We start from the raw sequence: 16,500 nt of genomic DNA on the forward strand, positions 1-16,500 counted from the left end.
AAAACTAGGGAAGACAGATAGGAATTTATGCAGAGCGAAATCAGCAGAACTGGGAGAGCAATTTACACTTATTTAAAAAAACCCACTGTAAATATTGATAACTTTAAAAACTTAAGAACTCTCTGAGCAGCACAATGACAAACCATGATTCCAAAGAATTAATGATGAGAATGAGTTGTTGGACTCAAGATGTAGAATGAAACGAGTATTTTTTTCCAATGGCCAACATGAGAATTTACTTTGATTGATTTTACACAAGCTTTACAAAGTTTTTGTATTGTTTTTTCCCATTGAGGAGTTTGGGGTTGAGAGAAAGGGACCTATTAGCAACCAAAAAAAGGTTATTACATTACATAAAGTTAAAGGTTGCATGTGGCACAGGGGATAGAGCACCTGCCCTGGAGTCAGGAAGACTAAGATCAGATCTGGTCTCAGGCATTTACTTGCTATATGACCCTTAACAAGTCACTCAACCTCAGTTGCCTTCCTCAAAATTAAATAAATTGAATTAAAAATGACAGAGACAACTAATAAAGGAGACTTATTCTTGCAACAACTCATTCCACTTTTTGACCATTTTAATTATTAGGAAGTTTTTTGGTATATTTGGGGTTTGTGGTTATTTTGATTTATTTTCTGACATCCAGAATAACTTGTATGCATCCACTATTTATGTTTCTGCCCTGTGGACCAAAGAGAACAAGTCTAAAAACTTTTACCTCAAGGAAACCCTTCAAAACTTACAGGGCAAAGGTTTAGAGGTAAATGGGGTCTTAGGAGTCATTGAATCCAACCCTGTCATTTTACAAATGAAAAACTGAGCCCTCAAGTTTAGGGATTTGGCCGGTCGTACACAGTCAGTGAACATTCAAAGCAGGAATAGACCCCAAGTTTCTAAGCAGCTCTGTTCAGCCATCTTAGTCTTCTCTTCTCTAGGGAAAAGTCTCAGTTCATCCAACAACTTCTTCCACAGCATAGATTTAAGGCCTTTCACAAGGCTGATTTCCCTTTTCTGGAAGCTCTCCTATTTTGCTTTAAAATGATGCTCAGAATTCAATGTCACAACTACTGTCCCTGCAAGGCCCAGCATTAAGGGACTTCCCTTTCCTAAGCCCTGGTAGCTCTGTCTCAATACATCCCAAGATCGGATTTTTTTGGTTCTTTTCACATTTATGATTCATTTAAGGCAAGTTTGGTTCAATAGAAAGAGTCCTGACTTTTGGTCTGAGTTCAAATCTTTGCTCAGTTGGGTTCTCCAATGCTGGCTCTCGGAACCTTACTTCTCATCTGTAAAATAAGAGGATTAGTGTAGTGATCTCTAAGTAATCTATTTAAACTCTGAAGGTTCCCATGATAATAAAATATTTATTACTGCTACCCTTAGTTCCATTGTGCATAGCCATCTTCCCCTAAGCTCCTTGAGGGCAGTGACAGTGGTCTGGCTTAATAAATGCTTATTAACTAATTAACTGATTTGTTCATTATTACCAATGCCTAGCTTGATTGGGTTCAAACAAGCAATTCCTATATTTAAAATATGATCATTTGTGATGTCCAACTAATTAGTAATTCCCCATAAAAATTAAGAGGTACAAAATAACAATGACATTTTTTAAAATTACCTTTACTATAAAATATCATTACAAAAGTGACCCAAGTTCCTTTAATACACAAAATATCTAATTATTATTCCATAGAAAAAGTTATATATATAATAAACACTGGTAAAATTTTGAAAAACTCACACTTCATGATTATGACCACTTTTTGTGTTTTAGTTTCTATAGAGCTATAGGGTTAAATGACATATCCAAGGTCACACAACTAGTAACCATAAGTGTCTGAGACAAAATTTGAACTCAGGTCCTCCTGACTCCAGAGCCAGTGCTCTATCCACTGTACCACCTACCTATCCCAAGAATGTGGAACTGTGAGAAAAAAGCCTTGGATTTGATTCAAATCCCAGCATATTGGGTCACCATTTAACCTCTGTAAATCCCAATTTCTTCATTTGTAAAAAAAGTGGGCTAGCATTGTCCTCTTCCAGTTCTGTCATTCTCTAATCTCAACATCCATGCTGAAATAGTTCACAAAATGCTAATCAATTGTTTCAAAAGGAAATTAACTTTTGATATTTCTAAATATTAAAATCTAGGCCTGTCTAAATGGCTAAACAGAAATTTTGATTATTTTTCTCACTACCAAAGATCAGTTTGTGATCACCAGAAATGTGAGCAGTTTCTCATAAACAGATTTCTTTTCATTTATTTTTTCCTAAGCTTTTTTGATCTCTAACAGCATAGGCTACTTTTTTAGCAAGCTAATTTGACTGAAATAATAGGAATTTAAAAGAAGCTATGATTGCAAAATTTTAATCAATCTCTAAAAAAACTCAAAGATAAATTAGAAAAACATAAAATAAATTAAGAATTCAAATAGGGTTGGAGAGTTCAAATAAAGGCATTGCTTTCTTCATCTCATAAGATTCTCTATAGTGGAGTTAAAAATGGAATTACTATATTTTATGGGAAAGTCTGGCTTTTTTTTATTTCAAGGTGATGATTTCTTTTTTCTTTTAGTCTAGTAACATCAGAATGCCCAGAATGAGTATTATCTGAAAAGTACAATACTTCTGATTATCAGTGAAATGTTGTGGGTCAGTCACAAGTTTTTGCAGGCTCTTAATATTCATTATCATGAATGTTTTTTCAAGATCTCCCATTTCTATTAGGGAGTAGGCTCTTCTGCTCAAAGTCCCAGGACATTAGCCTTACCTCCTAAGGAACTGCCTGTATTGTTCATCTCGAGCTTGAACTGTTCTTCTCATAATATTCTGGAATACTTCTCTATCTAGTGCCCATGTCTTCACATTGGAGACAGCTACAGGAAAAAAGAAAAAAAAACATTATTTGATCACTTTAATTATCAAACACTTAAGTTTTGATCACTTGTCACCAATTATTCTCTGGTTCCTCATATGATGGGTTTCCCACCTGCTTGAGTCCCTGTGAGGCCACACTTTGTGGCCCCACTCTTCCCTGGGGGCATCAAACACCAGCATTGGGCTTGGTTCCCTCACTCCGTGCTGCTCTCCCCCAGCAGAGAGGAGCTCCCACCACCACAAAGTCACAGTCAAACTCTTGCAGGGTCCTAAAGATAACCCTTTTAAAGGTAAATACACCTCTACAGGATGATCAGCTCTTGAGCCTCCAGTTTGGACAGATGGATGCAGGACTAGGTGAGGAGTGAGAAAGACTTGAGTTCAGATCTGACCTCAGGCATTTTCTAGCTGTGAAACTCTTGGTGAGTCACTTAGCCCTGCCAGCTTCAGTTTCCTCAACTGTAAAAAAATTGATAATAATAGCACTTACCTCACAGGGCTGTTTTAAGAATCAAATGAGATAACATTTGTAAAATATTTAACATAAGCCTTGATGTATTATAGGCATTTAATAAATGCTTTTTTCCTTCCCTTTTTCTCTACTCCTTCCCCAATATAATCCAATGTGTTTCTATGTTCATAGTCACTCAAAATAATGGATCTTAAAATTAATAACTTAATAAAATATAAATAAAATATAATATAAAATATAACAATAAGACAAAATGAATAATAATAAAACAATAGAAATGTATTTTTAAATTATATGAATAACAAAATATATCACAATACACAAATCAACTCGCTAATATATTCAATTGCTAGGAAGAAAATTGAAAACCCACAAGATAACCTAAGAAGGAAGCCCATGGCAGAGGAAAACTCAAGTTTCAATTATTGGTCCTTTGGGGATCATCTGTGCCACAAAGAACTTCTTCCTGCTCACTACTCTTCAGTTAAGAAATTCTCTTCACTTCTCTATGCAAACATAGTCTTTACATTTAAACTATTTATCACCCTTCAAAGGTCATCAGGAACTCTTAATGAAAATAGCAGTTTTCCTAAAAAAAAAATAATAGCAGTTTTCAGGGTGGCCAGGTGGCACAATGGATAGAGCACTGGCCCTGGAGTCAGGAGGACCTGAGTTCAAATCTAGCTTTAGATGCTTAAAAATTACCTAGCTGTGTGGTCTTGGGCAAGCCACTTAACCCCATTGCCTTGCAAAAAATACCTAAAAGAAAAAAAAAAAAAGAAAATAGCAGTTTTCAAAAGTCAATGAATACAAGTCATATCATCCTGTTTGCCTCAGTTCGTTCATCTGTAAGATGAGCCAGAGAAGGAAATGGCAACACTCCTCGCCAAGAAAATCCCAAATTGGGATCACAAAGAGTGAGACAAAACTGAAATGACTGAATAACAGAAGGAATCGTTAGTTTTATCAAGAAGAGAAGTTTTCCTTAAGCCAAGGTGCATGGTTCATCAAGCAGTCTATCTCTAAACTACACAGACCCCACCAGCCAGATGTCATCCAGTCAGAATGCAACTCACACGGCAGCTCTTATCATGGTACCAAAACCCTCTTCCACTTGGTCAATAAAACCATGAAAAAGCACCTGTCTCCACCTGTAGGTGGTACTCAAGAGTAAACAGTTGGCCCTCTCAGAGGGTGAAGTAAAATGTCTGTAGCCAGTCAGGAGTGCCACTGGGCAGTGGCACGTTTTCAGCCGACCACTTCTCTCTCCCAAGCTCCCCCCAGGCAGCCGCTCGGGCCCTGGGCCTTGCTGCGGCTGCCTTGAGGCAGGCCCCAGCTCCAAGGACATCCTAAAGTCTCTCAGACTCACCTTCCACTGAAAAAGTCACAGCGCCCTGAACTTATCCTGTGAAATCAATAGTCCTTTTGTCAATTAGCCCCAGCCTCTAAATGTTTACACCATTTCTAATTGTTGTCGTTTTGCCCAATTTAGTCATAAACATGTCTATATGCTAATTAACTGAGGTAACCACAATGCCTGTAGCTCTTGAGCACTCTCTCATTGGTGCCATGGTAACAAAGTATTCTGTCAATGCTACCATGAAACTGAGTCTTAACAATAAACATATATTAGCAGTGTAAATATGAGTGGCATATGTAATCATACACATTAGCAGCGTATTGTATGTACATGGGTCTATGTGGATGTGTGTAGGCATATACTATATTAGCAATGCACATATTTACATGTGTGTAGTCATAATTACATATATTAGCAGTACATATTAACCTTTTCAATGCTGAGTTTTTTTTCTTTTCACCCAGTGCTGAATATTTTGTACCACATTTGGGCCAAAATAACAAATTTCACAAGAGATCAGTTATAGTTGTAGTTTATGTTAGTTTCTTCCTACAAATGAACCTAAAAACAACTAAATAAATAAAACTTGCAGAAAACATGTATTTTTTAACATAACATACTCCTGCACTGAAAAAGTTAAAACTAAGGGTTTTCTCCTATTTGTATTAAGTATCAAAGTATTCATAGATTAATTAATTAATTAGTATAAATTAATTATATATTATAATTATATAATTATAAATTAATATAAATCTCATCCCTTGCACGAAAATTATTTTTTCTGCCCTTCTATTAGTGCTCTAAGCAGTCTGACCCTAGAACTCCTTGAAATTCTATCCTGACCATCAGGTGGAAGCAAGGACTCATCACTGTCTATGCCCCTCCACAACCCTCAATTTTCTCTGAATATATCTTGTTTGGATTTAGTTGTGTATTTTTCCTCCATTTGACTGTGAGCAGAGACTGTTTACTGTCTTTCTTTGTGTCCTCAGCAAGGAGCACATAGATATTTAAATACTTACTGACTGACTTGTCTGACACTGTCCCTCATTTCCTGACCATAGACATACTTTAGACCCACAATCCTGGGAGAGATAATTTAAAATTATTCAACATTAGAGGGAACATTAGCACAGAGTTGAACTGGCAACATCTATTTGCATCAAAAGGAATGTGTGAGTATGTTTGTGTGATTAATCCTTCTGACTTAGGGGCAGCTAGGTGGCATAGTGGATAGAGCACCAGCCCTAGAGTCAGGAGTACTTGAGTTCAAATCCGGCCTCAGACAGGTAACAATTACTTAGCTCTGTGGCCTTGGGAAATCCACTTAACTCCATTGCCTTGCAAAAAAAAAAAATCCTTCTGCCTCGGGTTCAAGTAAGAGTGAAGTTCATTTAGCTCACTTCAGCCATCCCTTCTTCCACATTTATAAACAAAAGCTACACTCCCCTTTTCCTTCTTTCTATATGTGTTTATGTATTTCTTTAACCCTTTCTTCCTTTGCTTTTCTGCAAATCCTAAGAATAGAATCAGTGCACCCACTCACCCAGGACCTCTGTTTTTCTTATTTAATTCCTTCTGTATCCTTTGGTTCAGAACTCCAAGGTTCTGAAGACATATTTGTTTCTTCTTACCCTCAACTATCATATAGCTCCTTCCCAATTAATCAAATACACTTATTTTTCTTGTTTGTTCTGGACTCCCATATTTACATTTCAAAGTTTCCATTTATCTTTGTACTTTTCATCAGAAATATTTCAAAATCTTTTATCCCATTAAAAATCCATTTTTTTCTCTATAGGAGTATATTCAACTTTGCCAAGTAAGTTATTCTTGATTGTAAACCTACATTTTTTTGCTTTTGAGAACATCATATTTCAAGCTCTTCACTCTTTTATGGTGGTGGCTGTCAGGTCATATGTGATACTGACTATGACTTCTTACTTGAATTGCTTCTCTCTGAGTGTTTACAATATATTTTCTTTAAAGTGGAGATTCTGGATTTGGGCTATATATTCCTGTGAGTTTTCAATTTGGGATTTCTTTCAGTACATAATCAATAGAATCTTTTTTTTCAACTTTTCCTCTATAGTTATAATACAGCAAAGAAATTTTCATATAATTCATTAAAACAAAGCAGTCAAGCCTATTTTTAAATCATAGTTTTTAAACAGTCCAATGATACTTAAATTATCTCTCACTGGATATCAAGTAACATTATATTTTCTTCAATTTTTAATTCTTTAATTTTGTTTTACTATGTCTTGCAATCTAGTGAAATCATTGATTTGTTTCATATATTCTGTATTTTAGAGAATTCATTACTGGGTAAGTTTTACTGCTTTCTATTCTAAGCTATTTCCTTCCAAATGCTTTTTCTAGAACTTTTATTTTAATGTTTGGCTCTTGCTTCATTTCTTTTAAGGATCCAAGAAGTCCTTATGGAAAGTCCTTTTTTTCTTTTGAGTCTTTATAGCTTTTTCAGAGTTATTTTCTCTTTTGAGGGATCCCTATATTTGCAATAACATTTGATACTGCTCACTGTTTTTCTTTGATTTGCTCATTTAGTTGCAGAATTGGGGCTTGGTTCCAGTGCAAAGAACTGCCTTGACTGTGTAGATTGAGATATTTGACCTAGTCTTAGGTACCTTGGATTATACCACTGAATCCATCTACTTCCCCTGGTTAGGTCCTTTGAGTTCATAAAATTAGATAATTATGGTCCTCTCTGGTTTCTCAGAGTAGATCACTAGGGATATGTCAGCTGCGAGATCTACACAAGTTTTGGCCACTGCCTGCTACTACTCTCTGGGTCATCCAAGCTTCCTACCCTGAACTTCCTATTTATCCTAGGATCTTCTCAGAGGAAATTCTTTGTTCTAATTGCCTACAGTGTTAGGACCTTAAATGTGACATATGGACTCCATCTCTGATTGTCCTTTTTGACATTAACTTTGCTGGAGGAGAATTCCTTCCAATAGAGTGCAGGCTTCTGGTTGATTTTTCTGCGGTCCTGCACTGAAAGGAATCCCTTAATATAGGTTCTCATTGGATTTCTGGGTCATTATTTGATGGTGGTCCTAACTTCAGGACTGTGTTGGAAAAGATGTGGAAGCTGATCAATCTACTTCCTGCTCAGCCAGCCATCTTGAGCAGAAGTCTGAATACAAGATTCCAAAAGGCAGAAGGTATAGACTTCCAAACAAGAAGAAGTTACCCTGGAAAAGCTGAGTATAATCTTCCAAAGGTAGAAATGCATCTTTAATGGAATAGAAGACTTTCAAACATTTGTGATGAAAATACCAGAACTGAGTAGGAACTCTGAAATGCAAACACAATACTTCAAGAGGAACCTATAAAAGTGAATTTATTTGAACAGCTGGAAAGGACTATAAGAAGATGCAGTCCTGAAATTCTTATATTGCAGGTGTTCTCTAACTGGAATACAACAATGTAGATTTTTTTTAAAAAATATTTTTATAATTGTATTTCAAAATAATTTATCTCCATTGTAATCCTGTGGCTTTATTTTATGAACTTAAAACCCTATTCTAAGAAGGGGACCTTAGACTTCATCAAACTACCAAAATGATAATATAAGACATACCCAAAATGATAGAAAGTCCTGTAATATGAAAAAAAAAAAAAGAAACAAGTATCCTTTCCGAATCTCCTTTCAAAGGACCTTGAGGAAGTTAACTAAGAAAAATTAGGTTTCTGGGAATATAATGGTTCTGTTCTAGAAATTTTAAGTTTTAAAAACAGGTAAGGTAAAAAGAAATGCACTAGTGTAGAAAGAAGAAAGGAATGGGAGTTGATAAAATTGAGATATCTCAGAAGAAACATGCAAACATGAAAGAAGGGGTTGGGCATCAGATGAACTTCACTCATATAGGCTCATAGGATCAAAAATTCAAGAAAAAAATCTTCAGCAAAACATGGACTCTTTAAAATGTCTATGAGCAAAAGCACAAGACTTTTTTTTTTTAAAAAGGCAAATTGACTTCTGGTCAAGATGGCGGAGAGAAGACAGGCCCAGTGCTAAAGTCTCCTGATCTCTTCCCCATCTATCAAATGAAACAAACCTCTTAACAGAAATCTGACCCACAAAACCTAGAAAGAAAAGCCAGGAGAAAGAACATCTACCTCAGGATTTGTCTCCCCCAGCAGCTTTGGCCGAATTCGAGCGGGTGAGTCTGGGCTCAGAGGGAGGATCAGCCCCGGATCAACCAAATTAGCAGCTGAATTGGAGCCGGGAGTCTAAGGGCCTGAGAGGCGGACCTGCTGGATCAGTGGTGGGGCTGGACAACGGGGGCTTGAGTCCGCTGGGGAGTGGAGGCGAGGCACTGGTATTGGTGCTGTCCCCCTGGAGCTTGGGGAAGGGGCTGGGGGGAGAGTTCTGGAGCAGGAGAGCTGCAGACACCATCCCAGACCTCCTCCCAAACAAACAAATGCAAACTACTTCTGCCTCAGGCCCAGGTGTGTGAGCAAAAGAACCAGCCCAGCTGAGGAATCACCTCAGGCCAGGGTAAAGCCCACCATTGATTGAAGGCAAAAGAATTCAATAGCTCCAATTCCCTCCATTAAGCAAAGGGAGAAGGCCTGGCAACCAAGGTCACAGACACTCCAGAGAAAGCAACCAGCATCTCCTACTGGCCAGCCAGAGAAACTGCACACAGGGAGTAAAGCCTTTAGCAATCCCAAGCCCCTGGGAACCAGCTCCCCCCAACTCAGGTCTTAGCAAAATGAAGAAGGGTCAGCGGAAAGGTGGATCCATAGAAAAATTCTTGGAAGGGAAAGACCCTAACTCAGAGAGACCTGGAACCTCTGAGGAGAATACAATCTGGTCTCCAGCACAGAAAGACTTCCTTGAAGAAATAAGGAAGGAGCTTAAAAATATGGGAGAGACAATTAATACCTTGCAACAAGAAAACAAAACCTTAGAAAGTACAATTGGACAAATACAAAAGGAGAGTAATTCTCTCAGATCTTCAATTGGGCAAATGTAAAAAATAAGGCAAATTGTAGATCCTAACATAAGGAAAAATAGCTGAGATCTTAGATATCCTTGAGACTAGTGATTAGAGTATAACTCTTAAAGGAGATTCTATATACCATCTGTAGGGAAATAGAAGGGGAAAAGGAAATCGAAAAAGATTTTGGAAGATAGATCAATGACTTGGCACAGAGGAAGGACCTAGGAGTGACTGAATGCCTTATCTGAATGTCTCTCTCTACCAAAAGCTGAATAGTTATAATGTCATGACTTGCCCAATTGTGGGAAAGTGGACAGAATACCATTCCTGGAGTCAGGAATACTCATCTTCATGAGTTGAAGTCTGGCATCAGATACTTGCTAGCTGTTACTTGGGTAAGTCACTTCACCCTGTTTGCCTGAGGCAAGAGGAGGAGATAGCAAACCCATCCAGTATCTTTGCCAAGAGGACTAAAAAACAAACAAGGTTTGAAATAATGATTGAGATTTCTCTTCCTAGAAGTTCAACTAAAGTATAATAGACTTTTCTCCAGCACTTTCTTTTCACTTTGATATTTTTAACAAAGGTTTTAATAAAAGTATAAAGGGAAAAAAGGAAAAAAATAAAAGCTTAGATGACAAGTTTATCAAATTTGCAGATGACACAAAGCTGAGGAGGAGAGCCAAGACTCTAGGCAGCTAGGTGATGAAGTAAATATTCCTAGAATCAGGAAAACCTCATTTCTAAACTTTCCTTGATATTTATTAGATATGTGACCATGAGCAAGTCATTTTAATTCTTTAAATGTTAGTTAATAATTAGAGTAACTATTATTATATTTATTATTTGTCAGGATTTTAAAATATCTTGATTAACTAGAACATTGAAATAATTCTAGTGACATGAAATTCAATTGGAAAAAAAAATTTAGATCTTATATATTAGGTAACTTCAATAATCCAAGATAGTGTAAGACTACAGCAGTCTAAAAAAGTTCTGGAAGTTTTCATATACTTTTCAGTCAGCAACACTGCCGACATTTTCTCAAAGGAAATTTTTGTTCACATAAGGGTTAGCCTAGATAGCCACTGATCTTCCTTCTAACTGTGAAATTCTGTAATTGTATGAAAAATAGGGTATTGCTACAAGATCATGTCCTACTCCCCAGTAGATAACTGATCAAAGAATATAGATGAGTTTAAAAAAATGGAAATAAAGTTGGCATTCACTAAATGGGAAATTATTAAATAAACTGTAGACTATGAATGAAACAGAATATTAATGCATGATAAGAAATGATGAATATGACAATATCAGAGAAATATTGGAAGATTTATATGAATTGCTATAGAGTAAAGAAATAGTAGGCAAGAGAACAATATGCATAGAACCATATACAATATACAACATTATAATTCAAATGAAAATAACACTAAAAGATACCATATTTATTAAAGGCAAAGAACAATTCTGGCTCCAGAAGAGCCTCCTCTTGACAAAGAGGTAGTCAATACAGATGGAAAATGTTGCAGATATATTGTCAGATGTGGTAACTGTTTTTAAACAAGAGAAAATTTTATGGGGAGTGTTATTGGTGCAAAACTGCATTCTTAAAAAATAAGCAATAATTTTTCTTAAAAAGAACATTTTCATAGCAAGGTGGAATAAGACATCTTGGAAGATAGTGTACTCCCTTTCACTTTGTCTTTAAGTAGAGTCTGTATGATCTCCTGTTTAGGATATTATAGTGATATTTATTTTTCAAGTAAAGCCTAGACTAAACCTTTGAGGTCACTTACAACACACAATCTCTGGTATTAGGACTGTGATTAGGATTTGTACTCTCCAAGATCATATTGGACTCCATAATTCGTTGGGATGTAGTTCAGAGGGATACTGTCATGCAAAAGGAAACTAGACTTTGGCTAATCCTGAAGGTGTATAATTTGGATGAAGATTCATTACTTTTCTATGGTACATCTCCTTCTAATACTGTGGGGACTGCTATCTTGTGATAATATACATGGGTTTTTCTTTGTGAAAGAATTTTTAACCAACCTTATGTAAAAAGAGAAGAGTAAATTGAGAACAAAAATGAAGATGGAAATAAAAAGAGAGTCAAAAAAAGAGAAGGTAAATAAATGTTTTCAAATGAAATGAGAAAAAGGAAATTACTTCATCCTTACAAAATGTTGTGTCTGCTCTGTTTTTTTAAGAACAGAACATTTTACCAACAAAGATATATTAGATGTTTACTGTGTACAAGATATTTGATCTTATTAGACCACAGATTTGAAGCTCAGAGAAACCTAGGTTATTTTATCCAAGCCCCTTATTCAACAATTGACCTTAACTTTCTTACCCTAGGTCATAGAGATTATTGAGAGATAATACATGTAAGACAAAAAATGTAAGACAAGTTATAAGGTGAATAATGCATAGGAATGATCACACTGGTATGAGAGATCAGAGGGGATCGATTTTCGTTAATGGGCTAAGAAAATATTTCATGGATGAAAAACTGGTCAGAATGAAGGACAACTGCTGCTTTAGGTGCATTGGTTGGATCCCTCAAGATACAGACAAGAGTCCCCCAAAACGGGCAAGCACATAGAGGGTACAATCTGCAATGCTATAAATAATGTCCACTTTGGTGAGATTACAAATCTATATCAATATTAGAAAAATGCAGTGAAAAGTCATTTTCATGTTAAATATACAAATAACCAAGGAGAAAACACTCTATTTTATTTAAATCACCTGGATAATTTCTTTAATTCTGGATTTCTTTTCCTCAAAGTGCATTGTACTGTCAGCTCATCCAATATTCATTTTGGTAAAAAAAAAAGACCATATCAATACTTCACATCTTGTGAAAATAGTGATTTTAGTATATTTAACATTTTTATAAATCAGTATTATAGAAAATGTACCTTTTACTGAAGCCGTCCTTGTACAGTTGTATAAAATGGCCAGCTCGCCAAATGTTGTCCACATGGGGATTGATGAAAGAAGCTTGTTCCCTTGGAATACCTCTACTCTTCCCTCTAAAATTGTCAGGCACAATAAGAACCAAACTGAATTGCATAAACTAAATGAGAAAGTGAATCAAAAATCACACAGATAAAAATAGATAACAAAAAAAGAATTTTATATACCAAGACTCCCTTCATATTCCAGTGTAAGGAAGAAATTAACAGGATTTTGCTATCTGCTTAAAATTAATTGTTTACAGTTTAAAATCATACAATCAATGTCTGAAGATCAATATTTTGACTTTTCTTAATGCTGTGGATAGAGGGTTGAACCTGGAAACAATGAGAACTGAGTTGAAATCCTGATTTAGGCATTAACTAGTTGTATGACCTCAGGCAAGTCACTTAGCCTGTCTGCCTCTGTTTTGTCTTCTGCCCAAACATAAAATGATCTTTTAGTATCTTGGGCATTGGAGTTCAACCGCCTCATTTAACCACAAGGAAACTGGTTACAGAGAAAGAAAAGCCATACCTAAGGTCACACCTGTAGAAAAATAAGATTAACTTCCTAGTCCTCCTCTGGCTAGAAATCTGGTCCTCTGCACCATCCCACTTTCATTGGACTTGTGGGATCAAATGAAGTAATTCTTTGATAACTCTATAATCCTTTCTTCATACCTGATCCCCTCTACCAAAAAACCCCAGCAATATAAAAGTGAATATTTACACTGTTAAAAGCACTTTCCTCATAATAACCAAGACAGGCAGTTAATGTGAGTATTATTACTCCTATTTAGGAATATGAGGATCAAAGAGGAATCACCTATAACTATAATGAAAATTAATCATCTTTCAATGAGATAACTAATGACTAAGTAGTTTTTCTTTAAACTTATAAACTGTTACTTATTATTTCAATGTAGAGTAAATTATAAAGTGTTAGAGATGAAAAGACCTCTATGACAGAGAAGTAAAATGATATTACTAGTCTCCATAATCTAAGCTATAATGAAAGTGCTAATATACTAGTATTCAATGCTTTATAGCATTTAGCACTGAAAATTGCTTTAGAGATCATTTTGTCTAACCCCTTAATTGTTATATGACAGGATCAAGTGATATGCTCAAGGTCACACTGGCAATATTTAGAAGAACTGGGGGGATTCGGGTCTTTTGGCTGCAGCAAATTAGGGCTCTTTCCACTGTGGCCTCCAGGGAATCTCATAAGCAAAAAGGATTCTGAAGAGACATGAAAAGTGATATTCCATGAACAAATGGAATTGCTTTTACAGTAATATTTAAGCAACTGATTTGTTCAAATATTCAAAGTACAGAATCACAGTCTTCTATGAGACATAAATAGGAGTACATTTATTCACATATGTGTACATTATGTGTACATACTTAACACGTTTGAATCTAAAACTTGTACTCTTGACTTAGAGACCAAGTCCCATCAAATCATTCATTAGACTATTCAAATGAGAGAATAGCCTAAAAAATAGTCAACATCTTAAAATGGTTCTTTCATCACTCCACTCTTAGTAGTTTAGTTCGGTACCTTCTGCACAAATGTCCACACTGAGGCTAGTTTCAAACTCTGGCATGCAAAGGGTTGAATAAATACTTATGATTCATCTTTATTTGGCAATTGCTTCCTTTTTAGCTTCTATTTTCAAATCCAGTGGTATTCACTGTCTTCCTAATCTTCTACAAAGGAGTATGGGACAGGAAGAAAAATATTTTAGTGGTTTATAAAAGGATTGAAGAACTCTAATCCTGTCACATTTCATTGCATTTATCTATGTATGGATTGCTTTCCACTTCTCATTCAAAAGACTGGTAATTTTCTTTGGAGTATATTAAAAATGGTTTATTTTAGTCCAAGAAAATCAAAATCAGAATTTCAACATTAGCTGCAGTACTAAAAGTCAAATTGCCTTTTTTTCCTTTTGTGAGAAGGAAATGAGCAAATCTGATATCACTGGGATGGAATGGGGGTTGTGTATATTACTATTTCCTAGCCTCAAGACAGGTATCTCCATGGATAGAGTGCCTGGTCATGAAGTCAGGAAGACTCATCTTCATGAATTCTAATCTGCCCTCAGTCACTTAGTCGCTGTATGACCCTGAGCAAGTCACTCAACCCTGTTTGCTTCAGTTTCCTTATCTGTAAAATGAACTAGAGAAGGAAATGGTAAATTGCTCCATTTCTTTACCATGAAAACTCCAAACAGGGTCACGAACACAACTGAAAATGGTCAAACAAAAAAAAAAATTGCTAACCTCAGACAAAGTGATGAAGTTTATTGAATAATTCTGCAACACATTAAAACACAGCCAACACTATGATTGTTGTTTATAAACATCAAGAGTCTAATTAGTCAAAGACTCACCTGCCAATACAAAAATATGATTTCCCGGTTCTCCTTGCTTAATAATATAACTCCCTTGAGGGTAGTTTCTTCCGTACATACATTCCACCATATCTTTGATCTGCTGAGGGTCCAGTCTCTTCAAAAACTGGTTTTTATTCAGGGCATCTGTGATGAGCTTCTTGTCACTAGGGTTATACAAAAGAAATGTAAGTTTGTGGGAAATAAAGTGTATGGTCACTTTTCATATCATTTTTACTTTAGAATGTAGAGAACTACAGAATTAGACTTTACTGGACTTTAAGTTAAGTGACTTGCCTAAGGTCACAACTACTAAATAATAGAGTCAATATTTGAACCCAACCCTTTCAACTCTTTCCACTATACTATTCTGTTTTACTGGTGAGAAATTTCTTCCAATGGAAAGAAAGTTATAGTTATTGTCCCTGAGGACTTTCAAAAATCAACAAAACATTTCATCCATGAATGATTATACTTAAAATTTTTGGAAGATTGCTGTAAAATTTTGAATACATTTTAGTGATTTTTGTTTATAAAGAAATATTGTTGATTGACACTCATAATCATCTTTTCCTGAAGTTTCTTCTTTCCAAAATCTTCTAAACATTACAGATGAAGAACTGATCTTTAGAGTAGGGAATTAAACTATCACTGACTGCTTGAAATATCTCTCCCAATATACATGGGGGAGAAGTAAAAGAAGATCGGAAGCAAGAGAAAGAAGGACAAAAGGAGGGAGGGAGGGAGGGAGGAAAGAAGGAAGGAAGGAAGGAAGGAAGGAAGGAAGGAAGGAAGGAAGGAAGGAAGGAAGGAAGGAAGGAAGGAAGGAAGGAAGGAAAGGGAAAGGAAGGGAGGAAAGAAGGGAGGGAGGGAGGAAGGAAGAAAGAGAGGGAGGGAGGGAAGAAGGAAAGAAGGGAAGGAAGGGAAGGGAGGAAGGAAGAAGGAAGGAAGGGAGGAAGGGAAGGAAGGAAGGAAGAAGGAAGAAAGGAAGGGAAGGAGGGAGGAAGAAGGAAGGAAGAAAGGAAGGAAGGAAGGAAGGAAGGAAGGAAGGGAGGGAGGGAGGGAGGGAGGGAGGGAGGGAGGAGGAAGGAAGGAAGGAAGGAAGGAAGGAAGGAAGGAAGGAAGGAAGGAAGGAAGGAAGGGAGGGAGGGAGGGAGGGAGGGAGGGAGGAAACACCTATTAAGCCCCACTTCATATTATTTCTTTTGATACTCACAATAACCCCAGAGGTAGGTGCTATTATTACTATTACAATTATTGCTGTAATTAATCTTAACACTGATCATTAATACAGAATCCCAGTTTGAGGAGAGAAATCAGAGGCAATCAAGAACCAAGTAAGAATTACTTCTTATACCTGACATTCAGACCTTCAACAAGCCCTCATCACACACACACACACACACACACACACACACACACACACACACACACACACAC

General features: G+C 36.3%; 1 protein-coding gene across 1 annotated transcript in view; it reads right to left on the reverse strand.

Moving 5' to 3' along the window:
* The window catches only part of PRKG2 (protein kinase cGMP-dependent 2), a 139,843-nt gene that overhangs the window by 80,211 nt on the left and 43,132 nt on the right, over nt 1–16,500 (reverse strand). Inside the window, exons 3-5 of the mRNA XM_074228569.1 lie at nt 15,061–15,227; nt 12,623–12,736; nt 2,775–2,880 (exon numbers count right to left, since the gene is read on the reverse strand). Of these exons, the coding sequence (XP_074084670.1) occupies nt 2,775–2,880; nt 12,623–12,736; nt 15,061–15,227 (387 nt within the window). The remainder of the gene's footprint in view (nt 1–2,774; nt 2,881–12,622; nt 12,737–15,060; nt 15,228–16,500) is intronic.

Source organism: Macrotis lagotis, chromosome 3 (genome assembly GCF_037893015.1).
Source record: "Macrotis lagotis isolate mMagLag1 chromosome 3, bilby.v1.9.chrom.fasta, whole genome shotgun sequence".
NCBI classification, from domain to species: domain Eukaryota; kingdom Metazoa; phylum Chordata; class Mammalia; order Peramelemorphia; family Peramelidae; genus Macrotis; species Macrotis lagotis.